A 15,789-nucleotide genomic window follows, 5' to 3' on the forward strand; every position below is an offset into this window, starting at 1 on the left:
TAGCAAGTTACAAAACAGTGGGATTTACAAGAATTCTATGCATGCACATAGATGCAAACAATTTCTCCCTCCAGTCGAGCCAGAGATGCTTCTTTGGTCAAACTCTCAAACATTTAAGAAAGAAGTAAATAAATCTTTTCCACTAAATAGTAACCACTGAACACACATGGCAGAACACTTGCCATTTTCCAGTGTGCTCTAGCCCTGGCTACAATTCCAAACCTAAGTTCCCAACGTTGCAATCACAAAACCAGAGTAAACAGAAGTACAAAAAAAGCATTCAGATCCTACAGGAATAGCTAGATTGCTCATTTTCTCAGACATATGGCCTTGGAGACTTCTACCCTGGTATTGCCTTACAATTTGTTTCAGAGCAGTTGCATACACAGGATTTAAAACTGCCAGCTACCCTAAAAAATAGTTCAACTTTCAGTATAAATAAATTAGTAGGTTACATTGCTTCACTTCTAAATTCCTTTCCTGAGCCAACAAGGTCTCTTCAGGAAAAGAACCATTAGAAATGCCAGAAATGCAGATCAGAAATGCAGAGACTTGTGTGTCATTTTCAAACAACACTACGTTTTTCCCACTAACTCCAGGGATATGCAAATCTTTCTTAGATCTACAGTCTTATCCATAGTGCCGTTGGCAATCTACATACAACAAGGTTACAGGATTGAAAATTCAGCCCACCAAACATGTATATTCCTCTTCTGTTATAACTGTATACCGCTTTCCCACTAAAGAACCTTGTTTCCCACATAAACGCTGACAATGGCTCCTGACACTTAGCAAAAGGCTAAGGGAAGTAGAGGTGACATTCATATTAATGCTGTTACATCTATCCCATACACAGCCACCCAAAGGAAAAGCCTTACTTCCATCCAACCATTACAACCACCCAAAGACAAAGCCTTACTTCTCCCGCAACCGACGGAGTTCCAACTTCAAGTCTTCATCTTCAATATCCGACTCATTGTCACTGCTCATGTAGGAAGAGTTGAAGGAGTTGCTAAGGCTCTGAACAGGGAGGCTGATCTTTGATCCCAGGTGTTGGACAGAGTCTGGGCTCCCTGAGCCATCATCCAAATCCTTAGCCATGCCACTGAGAAAAGCAACCTCCGGATCAGAGGACGGACCATTCATTTGTGGGGACTGCCTCGACTCCAACTCTTTCTTCGGAGCTGCAGCTGAAGAAGCAACTTGTTCCAAGCCCACTGAGAGAGGAAGAGTCACAGGCTCTTTCTCAGCACAGCTGACCTCATCCCGAGCCTTCGACACGGAGAAACGCCCCACTTGATCCGTCGCCGTGGTCACCTGGAAGCGCCCAACCTTGGTGGCCTGAGCAGCATCTGCCGGCGCGGGAGCTGCCCCAGGAATGCCATCCACCACATCCAAGGGGGTGGCAGCCACAGCCCCGCTCTTCCCAGCCTGCTTCACCAGCGTGCTCTCTGGGCTACTGCCAGAAAGGCTTGAAGAATCACTGGAGGTGGTTTCAAATTGCACTGGCTTCGTGTCAGGTTTGTCACCCTCTTTAAGCACATCATCCACTGCCACCGATACCTATAATAGAAATACAATCATGCAGACTTCCTTGGTTTTTCCTTAACGTGATGCTTTTATTTCCCTTAATGGTAAGATGCATCTGAGAGGGGAAAATAACTCATTTCCTAGGTATGCCACAAAGCAAGCCACTGCTTCCCTCCAGGCAAAACACTGCCACACAAAGCAGCACTTGTTGTAATCTGGAGGATTAACTCCAAGAAACAGCAGCCTCAGAGGGGGCCTCCTTCACCAAAAGGACATAATAGAGTGAACATCCCAGCACTGTTAGCCAAAGAGCAGCCCAACATTAAAGACTGAGGCCAACAGCTAAGGCCTGCTATGATGAAACCCCATGCTCACAACTCTAGGCCTGCACAGACTGTGCAATCTCTGCCCTGAATGGAAACAGCATCTGCAGACCTGCTTTCAAAAGCTCCACATGGACAGCAAAGTCCTGCACATGGCACACTGATCTGGCACTAGCAGGAACCACCCAAAGAGGCTGCACCAAGAGCCAAGTGAGTTTAGCAGCTGGTACCTGAAACCGTCCCATCTTCAGCACACTGGCTCCTCCTGCAGCACCACTCTCTCCATCACCTGCTGCCAAAGCTAAGGAAAAGGAAAATGGGATTAAGACAACAATGAGCAACAAATTATTTGAACTCCAACCATTTCTTTTTATGTGCTTCGAATTCAACTATCTGTTAACTCCAAGGAGGCTTCTAGACTCAAGGCACCATATTAATATTAAAATGTTAATTATTAATGTTAAGTTGAAGCATTTTTCTACAAAGCTTCCCTGCACAGTGTATTTGCCAAAACTACACTTTTAGGCAACAGTAAAAAAAGCACACTGATTTCAAACAGAGATGTGAAATAGACAAATAATAAAAAATAAAGTTTTGTGAAATTGATTCAATACCCAGAGTGACTACCTAAATTTCACAAATGCTGGAGACAACTTATTCACCAAAAAGGGGCAAGTTGAGGCAATGCTATAAACCACATTTACTCCAAGCAGTCTATCTGAAGTTCTCCAAGTTGGACTCTTAGGTGTCAGCTCCTAATTTTGTTGCTCTGTGCACTGGCAGTATAAAGTTACAAAGCTGAGAAATAACATTCTATTTTTAAATCAGTTCTATTGGACAGCTTGCACTGTTTATTAAGCAACTTCCCAGTTTGTTTACCTTTACCTTCTAAATTTAAAAGACAAAACCCAACTAATTCTATAGCAGACTAATGCATTCTACATTATAGTTCACCAATGTCCCAAAATGAGAGTACATAACTTATTTTCCTTCACAGTTTTATTGGCTTCTGAAGGTTTGTTATTCAACTTCAGAGGCCCACACATGTTAAATAGTGTTTACTAGACAGCTCAAGAAAAAAATTTTAGCACCATATTAACAGCTTCTTTTAAAAAAAGAAGATTTCAAAAATTAAAACCATTTGATGAATACTGATAGGAAAATCTCAGATTATTTTGCAAGTGTTTGAATTCCTCCCCAATAACTCAATCCATACAGATCTGAAAGTCATTGATCATCCAGACTTTAAGTGGTGATCATCCAGCCAACCTTCAGGTGTTCTAAAGCAGAAAGAAGGAAGTCTGGGTTTCTTACCACCTTTCTTAAATTTTTAGTAGTTTAAGTTTGGCTTCTCTGTTCAAACAGAAATGCAACACCCTTAGGGTAAGGGAGAGGTATCACAGTGTAATGACACAAAATGGGTCCTACTGCTGTTGCCAGGAACATAACACATGACAGAAAACAGTTCCTTCAAGTCCTGATGCTGTACCACAGCAGCATAGTGGAGATTCTTTGTGAATCTTAATTTAGCATTTTGGACAGCTTTAAATCCTAAATGAGTCACTACAATACGTAAGTATTTATCATCCCCCCTCCTCATGGCCTACAGGGGAACATTTCAGTCTGGCTACTAAAAACTAATAAGATGCCCTGAAGGAGCTGCCATTCCATGACTTAGTAGAAAAGGCTATAACCTTCCAAGTGGTTACTCTGTTCCATTTTGATTTCTGTCTCCATGCTGGGAAATCACCTAAAGGAATCATGGCTGTCTTACCATCCTTCAGACTCTGTGTTGCTGTGGACACCGGCTCAGTAACCACTGTTGATGCTACTGAGGGCACAGACTGCAGGTTCAAGGAGAAAAACAAAATAAATTAAAATACTTAGCAGTTTCATTGAATGCCAACAAATCCAACATACTGCTTACTACATAATTTTTTTGCTTCCAACAGGGACAAAGTATGACTCATGAAAAGACAAATGCAAGACAAGAGATTTTACAGGCCTTATAACCCTGAGGCTGTGAGCAGATCACCCCCTTGGCCTGTGCAGAAAAAACGTATAAATAACCACTTGTATTGTCAGTCACTGTCTTCATTCAGTGTCCAAAGCTCTTTAACAGAGGCTTTAAAAATTTCAGATCCACACTTGAAACAGCCCTCCCAAATTAAGACTGACATATCATATACTGATTTTTTTTAATGCTCTTTCCCCTTATTCCACAGCCACTTCTATTCCTACTTTGGTGACATCACCAGAAAAGTTGGAGTAACAACTAATACCAAAAAACAGCCTCAGGAAATTACATAATCTATTGCAATATACAGACTTTTCCGATTTTGGTTGACTCAGTCCTACAAACTGGAAGGTGACTCTGAATTTTTATTTTTAAAAATCTAAATACTGGTGTAGTGATATTAAAGGCAGTGACCTAAGAGTATGACTTTGGAAAAACACTGAGGTTTTTCAAGACTACTAAACTGCCAACATTGCAAACATACACAGGCAGGAGCAGATGTCACTGGGACGGTCTCTGGACTAAGGGTTCTTCTCAGCTGAGCATCCAGATCTTCCAGTGGCTGTTGGGACTGAGAAAGAAAAAAGTAAAACAATGTCCCAGCTCAGGAAAAACAAAAGCATTGTTGAGAAACACACATATTCAATACTAAAATTTAAAGCACTCAGTACAGCTTTCGTATTTCTATCAAACTTCCTTCCTACACATTTAGATTTAACATGTATAGCACAGCAAGACTGGGAACAACTCATGCAACACACTTGTTTAAAAACAACAGAACGTGAAAATTAGGTGGAATTAAAAAAAAAAAAAGAAAAAACTGTATAATACAACTCAAAACCAATCAATCAAGAAAAAACCACCAACCCACAGGTTCCCTCAGAGAGGCTACATAGATGGATTGACTTGAAAATGATGGAGAGGGGCAGAATCTCTCAAGTATGCTTATTACTTAGATTTCAGCTGTTTCAGTTAGAATACAAGATGTTTTTCAAACTTGGCCAGTTGGATTGGGGAGAGGAAGAGAAGAATATTTGACCTAAAAATACCTTGAAGATAAAAAAAGTCCCAAAGTCTCAAAATGACTAAATTAGGGCCATGCCCATAATATACATTGAAAGAAGAATGTATTGTCAGATACCATTAAGCTGCAATTCTGACCCTACAGAACAGAAATTTTCATCCAAACTTGAGCATTATTAATCTCTCCAAGTAGAAAAAAAGAATCTGTATCTGTTTTTAAAACTGAAGCAGGGATCATGACAACATAAAAATACAACTTTCCACTGAAAGTTAGAGGTACATAATAGCATAAAGATGCTTTCAAAAGGTTGCCAGGATAACATTCTTCCTGACATGTGGATTTCAAAACAAAACCAAAAACCCTAGGAACAATAAAGCCTGTATCAATTCCATTATACAAAAAAAAAGCAGAAGATGGTTTTGTATGTATGACTCCATTCAGAAATCCAACTGCTTAGTGACAAGTGAGGTAATTTAATCCAACACAGTAAAATAGAGGGGACATGTCACCTGAAATACTAAATAATACTCATCACTTATGCTCTCAAGAAGATATTTGCTTCAAATAAACAAATGGCCACCAGAATGATCAGGAAATAAAGATTTCCTTATGGAATAAGGAGACCAAAATGAAACTTGAGATTAATCTAAATACGCTTTAAAAAGCAATCAAGGAATAAATACAACAGGTATTTAAGAGTATGGAACAGACTGTTCAAAACTGGTCTTGAGATGACGTGTATTCTGTCTGCAAATTACAAGTGTGCTACTAAGGAGAGGGGCAAAGTGGTGCAATCACCTACTAGTGACAGAAGCAGCACAGAAGGCAAGCCTGTCTACTTTCAGACAAGCCAGTAATTTTCCAGATAGTATTATGTGATAGCAGCAAATGCTCCTAACAGTCAATTAGATTTGATTCAGTTGGTTTTCTCCAATTTTGTTTCACTCCTAGACAATCCTTCTGAGTTCCAATGAGAAGTGAAATCCAGTAAGTTGTTTGCAAGGGATCTATATTTGTGACTCTTCCATGCTACAAATCCTGCCAGAAATACCTATGACAAACAGGAAGCAGCCTTTTGCAGTGGTACTGTGGCTTGAGTCATAGAAGTGGCTTACAAATGCTTTTGAGCTTAGGGGAAAATACTACTAATATACTGAGTTTCCAGCAATGAAAAGGACTATCAACTCCATAGGACTGATTTTAACTAACTGTCTCCTGATCCATCTGATATCTGATACCTGACCATGGAACAGTGCAGGTAAGAATCATCACCAAATTGTTGTCACCTTCTCTTCAGTAAAGCCATGCTTCAGAAAGAACTGACTAGAAGAGATAAACCAGCTTCTGCCTCTGAAATCAGGGGGAGAAAAAAGTGGGTTTTTTTCTTGCTCAGTTTGGAGAAAGAAGATGCCTATTTCCTTGCTACTCACAGGGTAGGAATATGGCTTATGGTTCCAAGATCAAGATGTAAAAAGGAGCTACTTTTAGAAAGTATTTCAGTTGAATAAGCTTTTTTCTTCCAACTTCAGATGCCATCTGCCTTAGTTGTACAAACCACTCAGAATCACAGACTGGGTCAAGCTGGAAGGGATCACAGTGGTCACCTGCTCCCACCTCCCTGCTCAAGCAGGGCCAGCCCAGAGCACGTGGCACAGGATTGCATCCAGCTGGCTCCTGGCTATCTCCAAAAAAGGAGATGCCCTTTTGTCCACACCCTCTCTGGACAAACTGTTCCAGTACTTGGTCACCTGCACAGGACAGAAGTTCTTTCTCATGTTTAGGTGGAGCTTTTGTGCATCAGTTTCTGCCCATGGCCTCTTGTTCTATTGCCTGGCACCAGCATTTACACACAAGATATCCCACCTAACTACTGTATACAAGGACAGAAGCTCAGCAGGGGAAGCGGCTGCTGCATTTCAAGTCATGTTTATGATAAAGAACTTCAAGTAGCTTTTGAAAATCTTAAAGCCGAGTGAAATCAGAATTCAACAATAATCACAAAATAAACAAAACAAAGCTTAAAAAAACCAAAAACAACACAAAACAGCAATCATCAAAAAAAAACAACTAAACCTCAAAACTTCATAAGGAATTCACAAAGGCAATTTTACATTTTTATGAACATTTCAAGGCAATATATAGTTTTTCATATTTTGCTACTATACCCTTTTCAAGAAGCAAACAGGTTCAAGTTTTATGCACACACTCCACTGCATTATATTTAAAAAAAAAAAACATTTCAAGTTCAGATTAATACACTAAAACTCCTAAGCCTGATTAGGCACTGGGTACAGCACCCCAAAGGGCGAGAACAACAGAATGGTTTGGGATGGAAGGGACTTTAAAGACCATCCAGTTCCAACGCCCTGCCATGGGCAGGGACACCCTCCATTAGACCAGGTCACTCACACCCAGTGCTGAAGCCACTCAGGCTACTGCTACAGCTACACAAAAGGGGTTACTCAGTCAAAAGAAAAGAAAACCAAGAACATTAATAACATGCAACGGAGGGTTTAATTGAAACATGCTCTCTGAAGGGAAAAGAAGCAGATAAAATCTGCCAAGTTGTGTAGCACCTGAGTTAGTGAAGGTCCTGGAAAAGGAGGCAGCTGCTCACTGGATGGAGTGCCAGCCGGAAGGTCAGAACCTATTGGGAGCACCTATGGATAACGGAGAGGAAACGCGCGTCCGTCAGACATGGAACAACAGGAGGATCAGATACCAAGCTACAGTCACTCATGTCATACACAGAAGCCTTAACTTGTTTTTTTGGTAGAGAATTCCTTCCTGGACAGTTAGCATAGAGTCTTTAGGGACTTTTGCAACCAAATTGGGGAAGGCTTCATTTATTTTTATTTTATAATCTAGATTATCCTTGAGCAGCCACAATTTCCAGTTTAAACAAACTGTAGTATCCAGGAACAAAGTATCTTGGGGATATTATTTTCAAGTCTGGAAGAAATGCTAAAATAATTAATCCAAGAAGCTTAATTTCTAAAATGGTGCAAGAATGTACTCAGTCTCCTTACAATAGCTCTATGTTAACTGTCCATTAGAAACTGCATGCTTCCAGCAAATTGTTCCAAGCAACATGACTTGAGAACAGCAACTGTCAGTGCCTGAGGATGTCTCCACTTGTTGAGAAACAGATGTGTAGAGCTCTCACACCAATGTTTTGATCCATCACTTCTTTTTGAGCCTGAAAGGTGTTGATGACCCACAGAAGGTGATTAGGCCATGCAACTGGGTAGGGGGAAGTATCCAGGTTATGCAGAGGAGGTTAGAGAGAAGTTAGAAGGAGGCATCAAAGCCTCCTCACCAGGTCAGACAGACATTCCAGTTAGTCATTTCCATTGTTAGGGAAGTGGCAAGTTCTAGGAATTAAGCAACCCATTGCACAATTAGCAATTCTTATTCTCAGCTGTCATCTTGAGGTTTGACAGTGCCCGTGAAGTCTGAGCACACACACAGCCTCGTGAGTTACAGCACGCTGCCCCTGTAGGCTGTGAGCTCTGCAGGACAGGGGGACAGGCCAGAGTCTGCCCCAGATCCAGTTCTGGCCTGCAGTGTGCTACCACAGCTCAAAGTAATGCTTTGAGTTGCAGGAGTGGCTGCCCTGTGGAGATGCTCTCCCCAGAGTTATCTATCCTGCCAATAACATTTCAGCAGGAAATGGCCGAGTTGCATTAGCTCAGCTTTTCTGTGCAGCAGGAACACATGTGAGGATGTTACCTGTTCTGAGGCATGATGAATTTTTAAGCTGTGGTAACTTCATCATTTAGTTTTATAAATAAGAGGCAAGACATACTTTAAATACATTGGTAAGACAAGCTGAAACACATTTAACTGTCTGGCCATAAACAAAATGAATACACAGACACAGAGTCTAGCAAACCCCAGAACACTAAAGCAATAAGCTCCTTAATGCTAGCAACAACACAAAATGAAACTAAAATTAAATCTTGTAAAAAAACTAATTTATAAAGGAAAACTTCAGAGAGGAGGTGGGATTTCTACAACTGACAATCAAAAACCCTATAACATTTATTCCATTTAAACCCAAGTCTTTGCAATTACAGGTTTGCAATTAGCAATTTTCTAACTGCTCTGACTGTTCCTGAAAAAATACCACTTTCCATTTTTCCCAATATTTCTTTTCCAGTTTTCAATTTCACTGAAATATTAATGGATGTCTTTGTGTCTAGATTTCATTATCAACTTTTCTGGCACATATTCCCACTCTTCCATAGCAGAGATTTTCTACTGTCTTTGACAACAAGGAGTACATGGAAAGACTAGCAATGAATGGAGATGCTGGGAGCATTGGCTCAGCTTGAATTGGCCTGAAAGTGGTCAATAGCAAGGCTGGCTAAAGACAGCCAACACAAAGTGTTGATGAGAACAAAAAAAAAAAATTACAGAAACAAAAAGCAGAAAGTATTAAAGTTTTTTGTTTGTTAAATACCTGAAACTTTCTTCAATTTATTTCAATTTAAGGGCTACATTTCCATTTAAGGAAAGGAATACCAAAATAGTTTAAAATACTGGAATGTGCTGTGTCCCCACACGGGCAGACTTTTAAAAGAAAATGTCACATATTGGTATATCTGGTTGGTGAGCATGTAACAACATCCACAGCACCTCTCAAGTTGTTACTGTGAGTCATTATTTCTTTGTGAAAGAGTGTTTTGCTTGTAGAATGTGTCAGTAAATGAAAAAAACCTTTTTTTTTCAGTTATCTTCTAAATTTCTCAAAATCCTGCTCTCATAAATCTAACATTTAAAAGGAAAACAGTATCCAGGTATCAAATAAGTAGCAGAGAAGTTAAAAAAACCGGAACCCTTTCAGTCAGGTTCACCCTTGACTGCAAGGAACAGGTTCATAACAGGAAGCAAAATTCCTCTATCTCGAATCCACCACTTGGTGAAATATACAACCAACCATCTCAGCCTAGTGGTCAAGCACAAGATAAAAAGCTATTTAAAGCAAGACATCCAAATTCTATTTGAAAAAAATGAGTATTTAAAAAAAACCCAAACAAACATAAAAAGCCAACCACAGTTGCTTCACTCTTTGTAGTTTAAGAAGAAAAACTAACAGTGACACAAGAGACATCTCTCAGAAGCATAAAATGGAATTGGACTTTTTTTACCCATTAGGGACAAAACAGAACACCTCTTGGGACACATAGAAACAACCAGAGCATAAACCTTTCAATACTACATTAAATGAAGAAACTTCTTCCTGAATAAATATTTTGCTTTACAAAAAGGATCCTGCCCAGGAAGATGTTTCAGCAAGAGCTGAACATGGACACCGATGCTGCATTTCTTACCGGTACCCTGCTGAGGGGGGGCTTGGAAGGAGAGGTCCCTGCTTTCACTGCTGCTGTGGCCACGCTGCTCGAGGCAGAGATGTAGCTGACCGGGGTGATCACTTGCCCAGGAGTGGCAACTGGAGTCAGCACTGGCAAGCCAGTTGGTCCAAGAGGCAAACTGCTCGGAGGTATACAAGTGCTAATGGATGTCAGGGGTTTGCTTGGTGCAACAGCAGTGGTTGGGATGCCAGGAACAACTGTTGTTTCCATTACCAGAGAGGTCTCCAGAGACACTGATGGATGCACCGTTCCCACGTTGCCGTGCTCGCTGAACAGAGATCGCAGCTTTTCTTCGAGGGTCTTGATATCATCAATACCAGGGGCTTTAGACTGAGCATCAGCATCAGCCTCCAGACAGTGAACATGAGGCTGGTTGGGCAATGGAGCTGGTTGAGGCTGGCTGTGGATCAAAGTCTGCTGTACTGCAGGCAAGTTAGTGACTGGTTGTGGCAAGACACCAGGTAAGGGAACCTGGGGCAACATGGGTGTTGCACCTGAAATCTGGGGTAGGACAGGTGTTGATGTAATTCCCGATGGAACAAGTAAGGGATGGATCACTGGCTGAGAGACTGAACCACATATGCTTGATGCTACTGAGGATGACAAAGGTGCACCAATTGGCAGAGATAAGCCAGCTGCACTGCAGGAATGCGATTTGTCCAGAGAGTGCCCACTCTCAGGCAGTGACTGTGGAGCACTTACAACTGTTGTTTCTGCCAGACTGGACACTGAGCCACTGCTGCTGAGCTGGGGAAGCTGCAAAGCCACGTTCTGAGCCACAGACAGGGCAACAGATGTCTGTGCTGCTGCCATACTACTCACAGGCTGAGGAGTAGACTGAGATGTCACAGCTGGTGCAGCAGCACCAAGAGCAGTGACGCCAGGAACCTGGGCAGATGGCAGTGCTGAAGAGGATGGTGTGCTGGCACTGGCAGCAATGTCTGCAGTCACTGGCTGAGCAGGCTGGGACGTGGCAGATAAGGAGAAAGAAGCAGGGGCGCTCACACTGGAAGTGACACCGGTCGATTGCTGTCCAGGTTGTGAGGCCGGAGGTGGAGAAATAGAGCTTGGCACACTTGTGCTTGGTGCAACTCCAGCAGCTGCACTTTCTGAAGGCAAAGTAACAGATCCTGGAAGAGAAACACCAGTGCTGGAGGAAACAGATACTGAAGAAGTAGCCACAGATGCAGGAGTTGCACCACTGCCCGCCATGGTAGAAAGCGCAGGTGGAAATGGTGGTATTGTTTGATTGAACACTGGAGGAGCTGTGCTAGGTCCTTCTGCCATCTGAGCATGCCCCATCTCAGAGAAAGCTTGCTGCAAGCTCAGTGATGATGCTGAGTGGGAGAGATTCATTCCAGGACCATGTACAGGAGATGCTGCAACTGGAAGAAAAGAAAATTATCAGTCCACCTGAAGAAGTTCATTACAGTATTATTGTCTATGACTAGACTAAGACGACATTTACTTTTTAGCATTTAAAAAAACCCAACAAACTAAACAAAAAAACCCACACACAAATCCAGGCTTATATTAAAATAGAGAATTAAGGTTTCAGAGTCTTGCAGACAGCTCATCAGCAGTTTTCCTCCAAGAATCTGGCATGGTATGACCCAAATTATGGTCACCTCTTATCAGCACAGATAGCTCCCTACTTCCCAACATACTTTGAGAGGTCTCCAGGAACAGTTTAGATAACTAACTTCACAGTTTTGAAGAACATGTCTTAGGCATCAGCTTTTAAGATTTTGGAGAACTCACCCATATCTGAAGTTTCATTTCCTCCAACAACAGCAGATGTGAAAAAGCCCTGTTCTTTCAGTCGGTTCTCGGGGACGGGGCTGACAATGAACCGTCTTCCAGCAGAATGAACAACCTGGGTAAAGGAGCTAGAGGGAACCCCTAAACAAAAAGAAGGTGGATGTTTAGTAACACAGGGTTGCAATTAAATACATAACCTGCAATATGGAATGTGCACTCCATCATACAAAATAAAAAACTTGGCTGCACCCATCCGCTGAAACAGAAAAAGGTAACTGTTGAAAAAAATCACAAAAGACTTACCTATTCTTTGTGGCATGGAAGATGTAGGATCTGGCTGTTTGAACTCTAATTTCTGTAAAGTAAGATAAAATTTAAACTTCTATTCTGAAACAGAAACCCACAAGATAGTTCTTAAAACGCTAGCTTACTGAAATGTGGGCATTTAAGGGAAGCAGTATGTGGGACCCAAGCACCATCACCAATCTAGAGGAATTCTGCCCAGATAAATGTCAGCTAGAGTGTTTTTAGAGACTCTCAGCTTAGTGACTGTCAATGTTAACAAACTGATCTAAAAATTCTTTTGGAAATCCAACTGATTTCCTTAAACATCCAACAAATAAATGGATGTTCCAAACTAGTTCTGGGTGTATTTAAGGCAGAGATTCAGGCAAAGTCTCTACTTTCAGTACCCAGCAAACAGTTTCAAAACCTGTGTTTCCTAACCGAGCTATCTAATCTCTCAGTACTTCACTGGGTGGAGGGCGTGAGACCAGGCTCTCAGTGTTTAGTGAGCAGCACAGGGTTGGGGTTTCACTGTCCTATCTCACAATAATCTCAAATCCAAGAAGCATCAGCATTTAAGACTGTCTGTTTAGTGGACTGTTAGGAGATTCAGCAGCTTCGGAAGTCTTCAAACACACCAAAAAGTAAGAGATCTGTTATTTAGCTTTCTAACTTCATTTTAGGCACTCACTCTGATATGAAGCTTTCTCTTTTTGCCTTTTAATTATTGATCTTTGCCATCTCTCATGACAGGAAGCTTCTATTTCTAGCTAGCTCTACTCACAAAGCCACACCACCCAAGATGGAAGATACCAAGAGCTGAGGCAGCCTGTCCTTCACATACCTGTGACCCCGGGAAGAAGCCGTCGTCTTTTGTCCGCATGCTTTCCAAGCCCTGATCCCCTTCAGGCTCCACGCTGGCATCCTCACTCAGCATTTCATCTGCTTTCTCAATAATCTCTCGTACCTGTTCTACAAATGAGTCTCGTTCTGTTGCTAAAATAAACTCATTCTGCACCTGCAAAAGAACAAACAACATTCATTTTCCACAAACAATTTCAAAGCAATATACTGAATACCCAGAATTTACTCTTGGGTGCTGATGTTTGTCTTCTCTTTGCTGTTCTTCTGAACAAGATGAAAGTGGTGACAACATAGAGAAAAACAATTGTTTCTCAAATTATCTCCAGCACAGAAGTGTGTGCCCTGGTTTAATCTTTGCTATGGAGCAACATTCAATTCTCACTTCTTCATCAACTGTCACCTCAATCTTTGCTTAGCACAGGGAAATTTAAAATTAGCAGTCCTCCCTTACTGCAATTCTTCCTGTCTAATAAATGCAATATGAGACACATTTAAAGAGAACTATAATATAAAAGAAATTGAAAATTCTGTATTGCAAGATGTCTCCTGTGTTTGTCTCTTTCCATGCCATATACAACTTCTCCTCTATGCAGGTTGCACATCACTGATTTAAAGTCTGGCTGTGGTACATAAAAGCCAGTATGAATTATGTTCCAAATACAGGGAGAGAAAGGTTGCTCAGTCTGTCTAGTTCCAATATATTGTATTGCTTTATGAAAATAACTTCTCTTGCTTCTGTTGGATAAAACTGGTTTAAACAAGTATATTTGGTAGTTAGAAAGACCAAATCATATTCTTGATTTGGTCTAACCCATGAGAGTATTCTGTCTCCTTAAATTATGCATGGAAAAACTCACAGAGACAGTCTATAAAACAGAAGTAAAGCTGTCAGTCATAGAGTCTCTGCTGGAAAAGAGAAATAAAGTGCCTTAGAGGAAAAGCTTGAAATGTACATCAAATTCCTGGGATGCTGGTTCAAGAAAAGGAAAGTCAGGCATGCTTATATCAGCCTCTGCAATGCAGAATACTAGTTAAAGAAATCTTCAGTACTTTCAGTTTAGGACCAACAGGCAACTATATGGGGTATGCCTAACAGTATCATGATTAAAAGGAAACAAAGTCTTGCAATCTAAAGTTTGCTCAATATTCAAGAGGGAACCAGTAAGCACAATGTTCCAGATTCAGACGTTTAAATTAGGTTGCACACTTTTAACTATGTGACTGCATTCTGGATACAAAGTTCACTTATTTTGCTTCTACTCATCTTCAAATATTTGTGGTTTTTGTTGCTTGGAGAGTGTGTCTTAGTTTTGATTTTGCTTGTTTAGTTTTCATAAATCAAACATACTCTTATTTCTTCATAGGATCACTTTAGGTTTAAGGTGAAGAAAGACATCTGTGCACTCTCCATATTTCCTGGCACACAACCTCATGTTATTGACTGTGCTAATATCTGTACTTAGGCAAGAACCAACTTCTTCCTCTTTCTCAGAAAGCCATTAGTGGCAGAGAATTTCTCCCATATCACTGGTTTGGTTCCTTTTGACAAGTACAAACCCAGCACACACCAATGCAGACTCTGCCACCTCTCTAAGCAGAAGATAATCACTGCACAGGTGCCCAAGAAGGTGTCAAAAGCTACTGTGTTTTGTCATCCCTCCACCAGCGTCAGGAACATTAAAACCATCTCAGACTCATTTAGACTGTACCAGACCAAAGATAAGACTTTAAATTTAAAAAAAATAAATGGGGATTCTATTCTATGCTAGTCAATACTCTTATTTAAATGTATCTCTATAGGACAAATTCTTTCCTGTGCCTGGCCATCATACATTGAATGGAGAAGTTTTTTCTTTTGATAAAAGTCAAGAGCAGCATCAGTCACTATGTACTTTCAAAAACCAAAATACAATTCCCCTTTCTTAATTTAAAGGCAGAATCTTCCCATTTTAATGGACAATGATGGTAAAATGCTTGAAGAATAAGAAGATATAGCAATGCCTGCTCTTAGAGAAGCAAACAGAATTGCTTTAACCTGGCACTTCCAGAAGGTTGCTTGCAGTTTTGAAAATGTCAGATTGAAAAAAAAAAACCCAAACAAACAAAAAAACAGAAGCAGTTTTGTCACTTGATAAAAACCTCAAATCTAAGGTAAAAACTGACACAAATTTCCATGTGATTGGTGTGTGCAAGATGAATTAATAATCAGCTAAACTATTCTGTGCCAAATTTCTAGCTGTGGTTGTGTACCAATAAGGCGAACACACACCATGCTACATGGGAGACCAATTCCACACCATAAACAAAAAAATACAACTGCCTGGAGTCTCCATCTCTAAAATATATCTTACCATAATTGTAGCTATTTCCTCAGGGTTATCGCCATCCAAATCAAATTTGAAAGTAACCATTTTCCGATTGTGTGTCTCCAGCTGGCATTCCACTACCCGATCACCTTTGTTGGAAACCTAAAGCAAAGAAAATAACACTTCAAACCAAAAGCACAAGAATCTTAAGTTCACTGAGACAAACTAACTGGTATAATACAAACAGGTTCTCTTTCCAGTCTAATAAATGGTGCCATGTAGAGCATGATTTTTGTCTGAG

The 15,789-nt window shown here is 40.8% G+C and overlaps 1 protein-coding gene across 12 annotated transcripts in view; it reads right to left on the reverse strand.

The window, feature by feature from the left end:
- Positions 1-15,789, reverse strand: part of WNK1 (WNK lysine deficient protein kinase 1) — a 98,143-nt gene that overhangs the window by 11,271 nt on the left and 71,083 nt on the right. For 11 of the 12 annotated variants that reach the window (XM_066550589.1, XM_066550586.1, XM_066550584.1 and 8 more), the window contains 10 exons: positions 15,534-15,650; positions 13,163-13,336; positions 12,337-12,388; positions 12,034-12,174; positions 10,231-11,657; positions 7,471-7,554; positions 4,355-4,441; positions 3,628-3,697; positions 2,084-2,154; positions 920-1,563 (listed from right to left, as the gene is read on the reverse strand). In XM_066550589.1, the coding sequence (XP_066406686.1) occupies positions 920-1,563; positions 2,084-2,154; positions 3,628-3,697; positions 4,355-4,441; positions 7,471-7,554; positions 10,231-11,657; positions 12,034-12,174; positions 12,337-12,388; positions 13,163-13,336; positions 15,534-15,650 (2,867 nt within the window). The remainder of the gene's footprint in view (positions 1-919; positions 1,564-2,083; positions 2,155-3,627; positions 3,698-4,354; positions 4,442-7,470; positions 7,555-10,230; positions 11,658-12,033; positions 12,175-12,336; positions 12,389-13,162; positions 13,337-15,533; positions 15,651-15,789) is intronic. The other variant, XM_066550588.1, reaches the window with a different exon arrangement.

Source organism: Molothrus aeneus, chromosome 5 (assembly GCF_037042795.1).
Source record: "Molothrus aeneus isolate 106 chromosome 5, BPBGC_Maene_1.0, whole genome shotgun sequence".
Classification (NCBI taxonomy): Eukaryota; Metazoa; Chordata; class Aves; order Passeriformes; family Icteridae; genus Molothrus; species Molothrus aeneus.